This window comes from Lingula anatina, chromosome 8 (genome assembly GCF_051362555.1).
Source record: "Lingula anatina isolate TDL-2025a chromosome 8, LinAna3.0, whole genome shotgun sequence".
NCBI lineage: Eukaryota > Metazoa > Brachiopoda > Lingulata > Lingulida > Lingulidae > Lingula > Lingula anatina.
Genome location: NC_141774.1, coordinates 19667173 through 19681360, shown reverse-complemented (window position 1 = coordinate 19681360; position 14188 = coordinate 19667173). Strand labels below are relative to the sequence as shown.

General features: G+C 41.8%; 1 protein-coding gene across 1 annotated transcript in view; it reads right to left on the bottom strand.

The window, feature by feature from the left end:
- The window catches only part of LOC106155521 (uncharacterized), a 34194-nt gene extending 21468 nt beyond the window's left edge, over window positions 1–12726 (bottom strand). The window contains exons 1-3 of the mRNA XM_087018810.1: window positions 12370–12726; window positions 11559–11782; window positions 10755–10826 (exon numbers count right to left, since the gene is read on the bottom strand). Coding sequence (XP_086874936.1) covers window positions 10755–10826; window positions 11559–11782; window positions 12370–12601 — 528 coding nt within the window. The 5' untranslated portion in view covers window positions 12602–12726. The remainder of the gene's footprint in view (window positions 1–10754; window positions 10827–11558; window positions 11783–12369) is intronic.
- Window positions 12727–14188: the final 1462 nt, after the last annotated feature.

Genomic DNA, 14188 nt, shown 5'->3' with positions numbered 1-14188 from the left:
GTTGCCATGGTTGATGGCGCTTTGGGCATCTCATTTACTTCCAAGCACGCTACCGACTGCACCGTGACAGACCCGCCCACCCTCCGTACTTACGAGTTTCCTCTTATAGTAACCAATCGGAATTTCTAAAATTTAATTCTGGAAAATAAAAAGTACTACACTTGCTGGGTCTCGAACCAGCGTACCAGTGTCTGTCGGTAAACGAGACAGCAAAGTTACCACGGAGCCACGTCAGCTTCGTTGATACGGAATGATCCGATGGGAACTTTCAACCTTGCCACGGAGAGGGCCAGGTTGGACGAACATGTGTGTATCTGCTATCCCAATCGAGAATCCATGGGTTATCATGAACGGTAAAACTCATGATGTACAGTAGGCCAAGAGTGTTTGAGAACCCAACACGGAGCTCGGAGTTTGTTTTAAATTAAGATTGATTTTGGCTTTACCCATGACATTAAAGAGTGCAATGGGATCAAAGGCGGTTCACAACAGACGTGTTTTAGTTTTAGCGAGACCATAAGAAGAGAGGAAAAAAACATTCAAATGTGTAATAACTGGTGCGATTTCCATATAAGCAATTGCATCGATGGAAATTTTGAATAAAACATATTTTGCAATTATAAATAAAGATATCATTTTTCTGCTGAACACGGTTAACAGGTGGTATGACGTGCTGTTATACCGGGAAAGCTACTGAATCCATTCAAGTTCGTTGGCTTTCATCGATAGGCCTGCTCGGAACGTTCCTGGTCAGATAACTTCAGATACCTTTATTTTCATTTTGTTTTGCACTGAGATAACGTTTGCTTTCACCTTTGACGATACACAGTGCGATGAGGCCCACAGCTGTTCGCACCTGGGCGGTTTTAGTATTGAGTAGTCTTTACTCTTTCGAATGTCGACTGCGAACTTGCCCCAGGTACTGTATGAACACATGAACAGTCTTAAGAAGCAAGGGTGCAAGAATGGAAAGGAGGGGCATGAAAAGACAACATGTGTCCTTGTGAAAAGCAACAGAGGCCTTTGTAGAAAAAAATAATAAATAAAAATTTTCTCTCTGATAATCCCACCTAGAAGATAGCACATTTTGATGAAATGCATAACATACGGAGTTAGCTGTAGCTCAATTCAAGTACAAAATCTGTGGCACCAATCTAAGGACTTTTAACTGAAGAGAAAGGAAATATTATTGACGACGCAGACTTTATTCTAATGACCCGCAATATGTTCGTTTTAAATCGATCATTTAATGTAAACTTTCTAAAGTATACCATATTTTTATGCAAAAGGTAATTTGCTAGGACCCAGGAGAGCCCAGGTTCGTTCTCGTGGCATCTGGGTTCCGATTCAAGGGCCCGGTCGTTGTCGTGATGGACTGACGTGCCTCATCCGGGATTCGAACTCGTGACTTTGCGTTGCCATGGTTGGTGGCGCTTTGGGCATCTCATTTGCATCCAAGCACGCTACCGACTGCACCGTGACAGACCCGCCCACCCTCCGTACTTACGAGTTTCCTCTTATAGTAACCAATCGGAATTTCTAAAATTTAATTCTGGAAAATAAAAAGTACTACACTTGCTGGGTCTCGAACCAGCGTACCAGTGTCTGTCGGTAAACGAGACAGCAAAGTTACCACGGAGCCACGTCAGCTTCGTTGATACGGAATGATCCGATGGGAACTTTCAACCTTGCCACGGAGAGGGCCAGGTTGGACGAACATGTGTGTATCTGCTATCCCAATCGAGAATCCATGGGTTATCATGAACGGTAAAACTCATGATGTACAGTAGGCCAAGAGTGTTTGAGAACCCAACACGGAGCTCGGAGTTTGTTTTAAATTAAGATTGATTTTGGCTTTACCCATGACATTAAAGAGTGCAATGGGATCAAAGGCGGTTCACAACAGACGTGTTTTAGTTTTAGCGAGACCATAAGAAGAGAGGAAAAAAACATTCAAATGTGTAATAACTGGTGCGATTTCCATATAAGCAATTGCATCGATGGAAATTTTGAATAAAACATATTTTGCAATTATAAATAAAGATATCATTTTTCTGCTGAACACGGTTAACAGGTGGTATGACGTGCTGTTATACCGGGAAAGCTACTGAATCCATTCAAGTTCGTTGGCTTTCATCGATAGGCCTGCTCGGAACGTTCCTGGTCAGATAACTTCAGATACCTTTATTTTCATTTTGTTTTGCACTGAGATAACGTTTGCTTTCACCTTTGACGATACACAGTGCGATGAGGCCCACAGCTGTTCGCACCTGGGCGGTTTTAGTATTGAGTAGTCTTTACTCTTTCGAATGTCGACTGCGAACTTGCCCCAGGTACTGTATGAACACATGAACAGTCTTAAGAAGCAAGGGTGCAAGAATGGAAAGGAGGGGCATGAAAAGACAAAATGTGTCCTTGTGAAAAGCAACAGAGGCCTTTGTAGAAAAAAATAATAAATAAAAATTTTCTCTCTGATAATCCCACCTAGAAGATAGCACATTTTGATGAAATGCATAACATACGGAGTTAGCTGTAGCTCAATTCAAGTACAAAATCTGTGGCACCAATCTAAGGACTTTTAACTGAAGAGAAAGGAAATATTATTGACGACGCAGACTTTATTCTAATGACCCGCAATATGTTCGTTTTAAATCGATCATTTAATGTAAACTTTCTAAAGTATACCATATTTTTATGCAAAAGGTAATTTGCTAGGACCCAGGAGAGCCCAGGTTCGTTCTCGTGGCATCTGGGTTCCGATTCAAGGGCCCGGTCGTTGTCGTGATGGACTGACGTGCCTCATCCGGGATTCGAACTCGTGACTTTGCGTTGCCATGGTTGGTGGCGCTTTGGGCATCTCATTTGCATCCAAGCACGCTACCGACTGCACCGTGACAGACCCGCCCACCCTCCGTACTTACGAGTTTCCTCTTATAGTAACCAATCGGAATTTCTAAAATTTAATTCTGGAAAATAAAAAGTACTACACTTGCTGGGTCTCGAACCAGCGTACCAGTGTTTGTCGATTAACGAGACAGCAAAGTTACCACGGAGCCACGTCAGCTTCGTTGATACGGAATGATCCGATGGGAACTTTCAACCTTGCCACGGAGAGGGCCAGGTTGGACGAACATGTGTGTATCTGCTATCCCAATCGAGAATCCATGGGTTATCATGAACGGTAAAACTCATGATGTACAGTAGGCCAAGAGTGTTTGAGAACCCAACACGGAGCTCGGAGTTTGTTTTAAATTAAGATTGATTTTGGCTTTACCCATGACATTAAAGAGTGCAATGGGATCAAAGGCGGTTCACAACAGACGTGTTTTAGTTTTAGCGAGACCATAAGAAGAGAGGAAAAAAACATTCAAATGTGTAATAACTGGTGCGATTTCCATATAAGCAATTGCATCGATGGAAATTTTGAATAAAACATATTTTGCAATTATAAATAAAGATATCATTTTTCTGCTGAACACGGTTAACAGGTGGTATGACGTGCTGTTATACCGGGAAAGCTACTGAATCGATTCAAGTTCGTTGGCTTTCATCGATAGGCCTGCTCGGAACGTTCCTGGTCAGATAACTTCAGATACCTTTATTTTCATTTTGTTTTGCACTGAGATAACGTTTGCTTTCACCTTTGACGATACACAGTGCGATGAGGCCCACAGCTGTTCGCACCTGGGCGGTTTTAGTATTGAGTAGTCTTTACTCTTTCGAATGTCGACTGCGAACTTGCCCCAGGTACTGTATGAACACATGAACAGTCTTAAGAAGCAAGGGTGCAAGAATGGAAAGGAGGGGCATGAAAAGACAAAATGTGTCCTTGTGAAAAGCAACAGAGGCCTTTGTAGAAAAAAATAATAAATAAAAATTTTCTCTCTGATAATCCCACCTAGAAGATAGCACATTTTGATGAAATGCATAACATACGGAGTTAGCTGTAGCTCAATTCAAGTACAAAATCTGTGGCACCAATCTAAGGACTTTTAACTGAAGAGAAAGGAAATATTATTGACGACGCAGACTTTATTCTAATGACCCGCAATATGTTTGTTTTAAATCGATCATTTAATGTAAACTTTCTAAAGTATACCATATTTTTATGCAAAAGGTAATTTGCTAGGACCCAGGAGAGCCCAGGTTCGTTCTCGTGGCATCCGGGTCCCGATTCAAGGGCCCGGTCGTTGTCGTGATGGACTGACGTGCTTCATCGGGGATTCGAACTCGTGACTTAGCGTTGCCATGGTTGGTGGCGCTTTGGGCATCTCATTTACTTCCAAGCACGCTACCGACTGCACCGTGACAGACCCGCCCACCCTCTGTACTTACGAGTTTCCTTTTATAGTAACCAATCGGAATTTCTAAAATTTAATTCTGGAAAATAAAAAGTACTACACTAGCTGGGTCTCGAACCAGCGTACCAGTGTCTGTCGGTAAACGAGACAGCAAAGTTACCACGGAGCCACGTCAGCTTCGTTGATACGGAATGATCCGATGGGAACTTTCAACCTTGCCACGGAGAGGGCCAGGTTGGACGAACATGTGTGTATCTGCTATCCCAATCGAGAATCCATGGGTTATCATGAACGGTAAAACTCATGATGTACAGGAAGCCACGAGTGTTTGAGAACCCAACACGGAGCTCGGAGTTTGTTTTAAACTAAGATTGATTTTGGCTTTACCCATGACATTAAAGAGTGCAATGGGATCAAAGGCGGTTCACAACAGACGTGTTTTAGTTTTAGCGAGACCCTAAGAAGAGAGGAAAAAAACATTCAAATGTGTAATAACTGGTGCGATTTCCATATAAGCAATTGCATCGATGGAGATTTTGAATAAAACATATTTTGCAATTATAAATAAAGATATCATTTTTCTGCTGAACACGGTTAACAGGTGGTATGACGTGCTGTTACACCGGGAAAGCTACTGAATCGATTCAAGTTCGTTGGCTTTCATCGATAGGCCTGCTCGGAACGTTCCTGGTCAGATAACTTCAGATACCTTTATTTTCATTTTGTTTTGCACTGAGATAACGTTTGCTTTCACCTTTGACGATACACAGTGCGATGAGGCCCACAGCTGTTCGCACCTGTGCGGTTTTAGTATTGAGTAGTCTTTACTCTTTCGAAAGTCGACTGCGAACTTGCCCCGGGTACTGTATGAACATATGAACAGTCTTAAGAAGCAAGGGTGCAAGAATGGAAAGGAGGGGCATGAAAAGACAAAATGTGTCCTTGTGAAAAGCAACAGAGGCTTTTGTAGAAAAAAATAATAAATAAAAATTTTCTCTCTGATAATCCCACCTAGAAGATAGCACATTTTGATGAAATGCATAACATACGGAGTTAGCTGTAGCTCAATTCAAGTACAAAATCTGTGGCACCAATCTAAGGACTTTTAACTGAAGAGAAAGGAAATATTATTGACGACGCAGACTTTATTCTAATGACCCGCAATATGTTCGTTTTAAATCGATCATTTAATGTAAACTTTCTAAAGTATACCATATTTTTATGCAAAAGGTAATTTGCTAGGACCCAGGAGAGCCCAGGTTCGTTCTCGTGGCATCCGGGTCCCGATTCAAGGGCCCGGTCGTTGTCGTGATGGACTGACGTGCCTCATCGGGGATTCGAACTCGTGACTTAGCGTTGCCATGGTTGGTGGCGCTTTGGGCATCTCATTTGCATCCAAGCACGCTACCGACTGCACCGTGACAGAGCCGCCCACCCTCCGTACTTACGAGTTTCCTCTTATAGTAACCAATCAGAATTTCTAAAATTTAATTCTGGAAAATAAAAAGTACTACACTAGCTGGGTCTCGAACCAGCGTACCAGTGTCTGTCGGTAAACGAGACAGCAAAGTTACCACGGAGCCACGTCAGCTTCGTTGATACGGAATGATCCGATGGGAACTTTCAACCTTGCCACGGAGAGGGCCAGGTTGGACGAACATGTGTGTATCTGCTATCCCAATCGAGAATCCATGGGTTATCATGAACGGTAAAACTCATGATGTACAGGAAGCCACGAGTGTTTGAGAACCCAACACGGAGCTCGGAGTTTGTTTTAAACTAAGATTGATTTTGGCTTTACCCATGACATTAAAGAGTGCAATGGGATCAAAGGCGGTTCACAACAGACGTGTTTTAGTTTTAGCGAGACCCTAAGAAGAGAGGAAAAAAACATTCAAATGTGTAATAACTGGTGCGATTTCCATATAAGCAATTGCATCGATGGAAATTTTGAATAAAACATATTTTGCAATTATAAATAAAGATATCATTTTTCTGCTGAACACAGTTAACAGGTGGTATGACGTGCTGTTACACCGGGAAAGCTACTGAATCGATTCAAGTTCGTTGGCTTTCATCGATAGGCCTCCTCGGAACGTTCCTGGTCAGATAACTTCAGATACCTTTATTTTCATTTTGTTTTGCACTGAGATAACGTTTGCTTTCACCTTTGACGATACACAGTGCGATGAGGCCCACAGCTGTTCGCAACTGGGCGGTTTTAGTATTGAGTAGTCTTTACTCTTTCGAATGTCGACTGCGAACTTGCCCCGGGTACTGTATGAACACATGAACAGTCTTAAGAAGCAAGGGTGCAAGAATGGAAAGGAGGGGCATGAAAAGACAAAAGGTGTCCTTGTGAAAAGCAACAGAGGCTTTTGTAGAAAAAAATAATAAATAAAAATTTTCTCTCTGATAATCCCACCTAGAAGATAGCACATTTTGATGAAATGCATAACATACGGAGTTAGCTGTAGCTCAATTCAAGTACAAAATCTGTGGCACCAATCTAAGGACTTTTAACTGAAGAGAAAGGAAATATTATTGACGACGCAGACTTAATTCTAATGACCCGCAATATGTTCGTTTTAAATCGATCATTTAATGTAAACTTTCTAAAGTATACCATATTTTTATGCAAAAGGTAATTTGCTAGGACCCAGGAGAGCCCAGGTTCGTTCTCGTGGCATCTGGGTTCCGATTCAAGGGCCCGGTCGTTGTCGTGATGGACTGACGTGCCTCATCCGGGATTCGAACTCGTGACTTTGCGTTGCCATGGTTGGTGGCGCTTTGGGCATCTCATTTGCATCCAAGCACGCTACCGACTGCACCGTGACAGACCCGCCCACCCTCCGTACTTACGAGTTTCCTCTTATAGTAACCAATCGGAATTTCTAAAATTTAATTCTGGAAAATAAAAAGTACTACACTTGCTGGGTCTCGAACCAGCGTACCAGTGTTTGTCGATTAACGAGACAGCAAAGTTACCACGGAGCCACGTCAGCTTCGTTGATACGGAATGATCCGATGGGAACTTTCAACCTTGCCACGGAGAGGGCCAGGTTGGACGAACATGTGTGTATCTGCTAACCCAATCGAGAATCCATGGGTTATCATGAACAGGAAGCCATGAGTGTTTGAGAACCCGACACGGAGCTCGGAGTTTTTTTTTTAAACTAAGATTGATTTTGGCTTTACCCATGACATTAAAGAGTGCATTGGGATCAAAGGCGGTTCACAATAGACGTGTGTTTTTAGTTTTAGCGAGACCCTAAGAAGAGAGGAAAAAAACATTCAAATGTGTAATAACTGGTGCGATTTCCATATAAGCAATTGCATCGATAGAAATTTTGAATAAAACATATTTTGCAATTATAAATAGAGATATCATTTTTCTGCTGAACACGGTTAACAGGTGGTATGACGTGCTGTTATACCGGGAAAGCTACTGAATCGATTCAAGTTCGTTGGCTTTCATTGATAGGCCTGCTCGGAACGTTCCTAGTCAGATAACTTCAGATACCTTTATTTTCATTTTGTTTTGCACTGAGATAACGTTTGCTTTCACCTTTGACGATACACAGTGCGATGAGGCCCACAGCTGTTCGCACCTGTGCGGTTTTAGTATTGAGTAGTCTTTACTCTTTCGAATGTCGACTGCGAACTTGCCCCAGGTACTGTATGAACACATGAACAGTCTTAAGAAGCAAGGGTGCAAGAATGGAAAGGAGGGGCATGAAAAGACAAAATGTGTCCTTGTGAAAAGCAACAGAGGCCTTTGTAGAAAAAAATAATAAATAAAAATGTACTCTCTGATAATCCCACCTAGAAGATAGCACATTTTGATGAAATGCAGAACATACGGAGTTAGCTGTAGCTCAATTCAAGTACAAGATTTGTGGCACCAATCTAAGGACTTTTAACTGAAGAGAAAGGAAATATTATTGACGACGCAGACTTTATTCTAATGACCCGCAATATGTTCGTTTTAAATCGATCATTTAATGTAAACTTTCTAATGTATACCGTATTTTTATGCAAAAGGTTATTTGCTAGGACCCACGAGAGCCCACATTCGTTCTCTCTACATCCCGATTGAGGGGCCCGGTCGTTGTCGTGTTGGACTGACGAGCCTCATCCGGGATTCGAACTCGTGACGTTGCATTACCATTGTTGGTGACGCTTTGGTTGCTTCATTTGCATCCATGCACGCTATCAACTGCTCCGTGACAGACCCGCCCACCCTCCGTATGTACGAGTTTCCTCTTATAGTAACTAAACGCAATTTTCAAAAATTAATTCTGGCAAAAAAGACACACAATATGTTCGGACTCGAACCAGCGTACGAGTGTCTGCCTGCATCCAAGACAGCAAAGTTTCCACGGAGCCATGGCAGCTTCGTTGCTACGACACGATCAGATGGAAATTTTCAATCTTGTCACGGAGAGGGCCAGAGCGGATGGACAGATCCCAATCAATAACCTGGGTGCCGTATTTCATCCCACGGAACCCCAGTCCCCCGACCATTGTCTATCATGAACGGTTAAGTTCATGATGTACAGAAAGCAGAGTTTCAGAACCCGACACGGAATTCGGAGTTTGTTTTATGCTAAGATTAAGTTAACCTATGATATTAAAGAGAACAACAAGATCAAATGTTGTTAACAACAGGCGTGTTTTACTTTTAGCGAGACCCTAAGAAGAGGGAGTTAAAAAAAACATTCCAATGGGTAATTCTACGAGGTGCTGTTTCACCGTTACAGCTGCTTTATCAATTTAAGTTCTATCGTCTTTCATTGATAGGCTTGCTCGAAACGTTCCTAGTTAGATGACTTCAGATGCATTTATTTTCCTTTTGTTTTGCACTGAGATAACGTTTGGTTTTATTTTTGACGTAACAGAGCACGATGAGATCCACAGCTGTTCACACCTCGGCGGTTTCAACAATGAGTAGCCTTTACTCTTTGAAATGTCGACTGCGAACTTGTCCCGGGTACTGTATGAACATATGAACAGTTTTGAGAAGCAAGGGCCCAAGATAGGAAAGGGGGGGGCATGAAAAGGCAAAATGTATGCCTGTTAAAAGCAACTGAGACAGCGCAACTTTTGTAAAAAAAAAAAAAAAAAAAAATTCTCTCTGATAAGCCCACCGAGAAAATGGCATATTTTGATGAAATGCAGTGCATAAGGAAGACCGTGACACCGGAGAGGACCGTAGATACGAAGTTAGCTATAGCTCAAGATCTGTGTCGTCATAAAGGACGAAGATCAACGATCAGTTCTTCCCACGTCAGTATAAGACTTTTAATTAAAGAAAAAGGAAATATTATTGACTTCGCAAATTTTATGCTTATGACCAGCAATATGTTTGTTTTAAATCGATCACTTAATGAAAACTTTCTAAAGTATACCATATTTTAATGCAAAAGGTAATTGGCTAGGACCCACGAGAGCCCACACTCGTTCTCTCTACATCCCGATTGAGGGGCCCGGTCGTTGTCGTGTTGGACTGACGTGCCTCATCCGAGGTTCGAACTCGTGACTTTGCGAGACCATGGTTGCTTAATTTGCGTCCATGCACGCGACCGTCTGCGCCGTGACAGACCCGCCCACCCTCTATACGTACGAATTTCCTCTTATAGTAACCAATCGCAATTTTCAAAATTCAATTCCGGCAAAAATAATACAAACAATATGTTCAGACTCGAACCAGCATACGAGTGTCTGTCTGTATCCAGGACAGCAACGTTACCACGGAGCCATGGCAGCTTCGTTAATACGATACGATCAGATGGAAACTTTCAATCTTGTCACGGAGAGGGCCAGAGCGGATGTACATAGCCCTATCGATAATCCGGGTGCCGTATTTCATCCCACGCAACCCCAGTCCCCGACCATTTTCTATCATGAACGGTAAAGTTCATGATGTACAGAAAGCAGAGTTTGAGAACGCGACACGGAGCTTAGAGTTTGTTTTATACTAAGATTAAGTTTACCTATGATATTAAAGAGAACAACGGGATCAAAGGCTGTTAACAACAGCAGTATGACGAAGACCATGTAGCTATTTCTTCCGCTATACATGGTTTACAAGTGTTATGATGAGGTGCTATACCTTTGCTCTTGTTGTGGTGGTCTCGAACTCGTGACCGTTCGTTACCATGGTTTCTGACAGCCTTGGGATTTTTTTTTTTTTTTTTTTTTTGCATCCACGCCCGCTCCGTGACTGACGAATTATTAGCATAAAAAACATTAACATGACATATTTTAGAACTCGAACCAGCCTACAAGTGTGACCCTGTCTCCAAGACCGCAGAGTTACCACGGAGCCGCAGAAGCTTCGTTGGTAGGCATCAGATAGTGTAACGTAATGCTCTTATATAGAGCAATTTTATTCCTATCATATATTAATGCAGAAACTGTTTTTTTTTTGTAAATTTAGTAAAGACGTACCTGCGACCACCAAGCTTTGAACCACTCCTTCATTTCATTGATTTGATCCTGGATGCTACTCAACTTCGTTACCTTGATTTGAAAAAAAATATCTTATTGATTTAGAATTACATAGTAAATAGAATATATTTTCGCATTTTTTCCCTCTATTACCGGTACAGTTCGTTGCCCCTTTTTACAGTACGTACGGACAAAACAACATCAACAACAATTAAGATAAATTCTTACAGGAAGCACTTTCTTAAATCTCAAAGCGTCTTACGAAAATAATCAAAAAGTCTATTAAAAGCAACATACAAAGGAGTTTCGGAAAACTACTTATGTTTATAAACAAATCCCAGTATGAGCGACCAGATATACAGAATCAGTGACCAATATGAATCCCAGATTTCTCCACACTAATCCCCCCCCCCCCCATATTGGCCCCACATTGGACGACATGACCACCCACATGAACCCAGTTTGTCCCATCCTGAGTTCACGTCGGCCCTACACGTGCAGTGGTCCCACCCTGACCATATATGAAAAAAGTCCCCAAAGCTGACAGACAGCGTACGACCCTGCCCCGAATAAGTCCCACTATGGTCCCAGATTGCCCCATGTCAGTCCAAAATCAATCAAATTTTACCCACAGAGGTCCCACACTGTCCCCACAAGGTCGCACAGACACCTGTACACCAGTCCCACAATGCCTGACATTTAACCCACACTATCCCCACATTAACCCATGCCAGTCCCACATGACCCAATTTCGAACCCACACTGGCCTCACACTGACCCTAACTGGGTGTGTCAGTCACTTACCTCGGGTGGCACACCGGGGAAAGGGATATCCTCAGTGGCGTGATATGCGGAACTGGTCCTACTGGGCATGCGCAGTTTGTAGTCGTTATGGCGGGTGCGGAACTCGACCCCGTTAAGAACAGCGATGAACTCTCCCAGACCCACTGTTCTGTCGTAGTTAGCGTGATCGTGAAGGGACGCCATGGAGTTGCCGACGTAGGTTTCTGCGTGGTAAGGCCGGGTGCCTTGAAGGAAGGGAATAATACCAGATAACATAACTGTTATCGCAGAACTTTGAATGCATTGTTATTTAATTTGAAAAGGATGCTGAGTCTGTTAAATGGTATATTTCCCTTAAGTGTGTGTGCTTATATGAACCTTTTGTTCTTCACATCGTGCTGTTGATCTTAAGCGAAACAGCCTGTGCCCATCGTGTTTGTCATTTTTAACATGTGATTGCATGTGTGATGAAGTTCCTGTATATGTCGAGCGTGGACTTCCTGTAAGGTGGCTCTCTTACGTAAAAACACATTTAATTTATCTGAAAGTGCACCGATACAGACAATATCGCTTAAGTATACCTCCCTATGTAAAAGAAGGGTCTAAGAGAACGTTGTACGTTTGTGGTAAGAAGAACATCATGGGCAATGCCTAGGAACTGACAATGAAATGCGATCAATGACAATTCTGAAATTCCCGAAAGACGCCTCTAGTTAATGGCAAGATTCAGAAACTTTTGGCAAAATATCAACGTAAGTGAAACACCTGATTGGTGATTGCACCTGGAGAGAGAGACTTAATTAACAGTGTACCGGTAGACGTTTTAACTCACCAATTTCTTGCAGCCGTATTTGCTTAAGTCCCGACGCCCCGTCGGACCTCACTCTCTCTTCTACAAATAACTGCTGCATCATAAGCTGCCTTCCCAAAGTGCTTACGATTCTCTTCAGGTCGTCTATTTCATTTTGCTGGCTCTGGTCAGTGATAACCCTAGGCGCCTGGGTGGTCCTGGCACCAAGGGCAAGGCCAACACCAACCAACAGCACCAGAAGAATGGTCTGCATCTGTAAGAAAAGAAAAGTTACATATGAAACTTTCGACGTCACACACTGATGGGTATTGGCTGTCACAATTAGAATGAGCAGGGTTGCGTAGATGAACGTCTATGTAACAGGAAAGATAAGAATCCAATCCTGTTCTGAACCGGTTTAGACTAGATCAGGAATCTGATCTGCTTGCATGGGCTTGGTTAGATTTTTCATTTCCTCGTGATCAGACCAGAATTCTAAACACACCGGAAACACAACATACGTAAGCAGTTGAGATATATCTGATCGAAGTGTAAGCCAAAAGACAATTTATAACTTTATATTTTACTTAAAATTAAGAATGTCTTCCTTTTCAAAATGAACAGTATTGCAACCATTTAAAAGTATCCTTTTAAATCTCTTACTAGTATCTCTATCAATGTATTAAAACAAAGCATGTCCAGAAATGTATGTATATCTAAACATTATTGTTTTAACTCTCACAACTAAATTACAATCTACATGTGACAGTTAGAAAAATTGGTGAATGAACAGCTACCTGTACCTAATCTTCTCTCTTTTCAACAAATCATCCTCTTTTGTATTTTGTTCACCAAGGGAAAACTACCTATGTGCAATCTCTCACGCACACCGAACTAAATTTCAACTGAGTTAACGATTTGCACGTATGTACATATTAATCAGTAACCATATTTACTCATAGATGGCTCCTAAACGTCAATATATCATCCAACTGACAAGAGCGACTTTATCAACATCGATTTATATCTTTCTAGACTGTTTGCGTAACGTTTGGCCCCAAACCAAGTGATTTTCCTGTCATTGTTGACACAGGGAGAATAGAGCGACAAACAGATTTTTGAAAAATAGCTAAATCCTTGTTTTAAAAGGTACGATCCAGTTCTTACATCCTTGCTGACATACGACAACCGACTTATAAATAATGTACACGACCTATGTATTTTAACACTATTTTGTTAAACTTTAAGTGTATAAGTCCATAATATATGTAACAAATGTGTTTGCAATTATAAGCATGTTTGCTTTCGTCATTCGTATTAGAATGTTGTCTGCTTCAGCGACTGAAAAAATATGTCTCACATGCAAAAAAATTCTAAAATAATCAGTTGACAAATTCTGATAGAGTTTCCTTACAAAACATAATTTATGTAAGATTAAAATTCCTCGTTCAAGTAAGCAGCAACCTAATAGCTTTGCAAGATCTCTATCATTGGGCGCCTACATGGTATTGCCATGACACGTCAACAGTTAAAAGGGATACCAAATGACCAAACCATGATTGTGATACAAAATTGACGTTCTTTTTTTACTTTTCTGTAGAAGAGAGGTTCTGAGTCTTACCTTAACCACAAACTGTCTTCCAGTGACCTTTCTGCAGTGTACTGTGTGGCGTAACGGATGGGTTATCTGTAGGAGCGTGTCATCTGTTTGCTTTATCGAAGATAAGGTCCCATCGCAGAAGGTGGCATTTAAATACAACGTATTTAATAACGCATTTAATCCCAACGCGCTACGCCTCCGACTATATGTAAGGAGTCAGATCAAATGCTAATTGAACGAAAATCAATGTTTGGTCGTAAA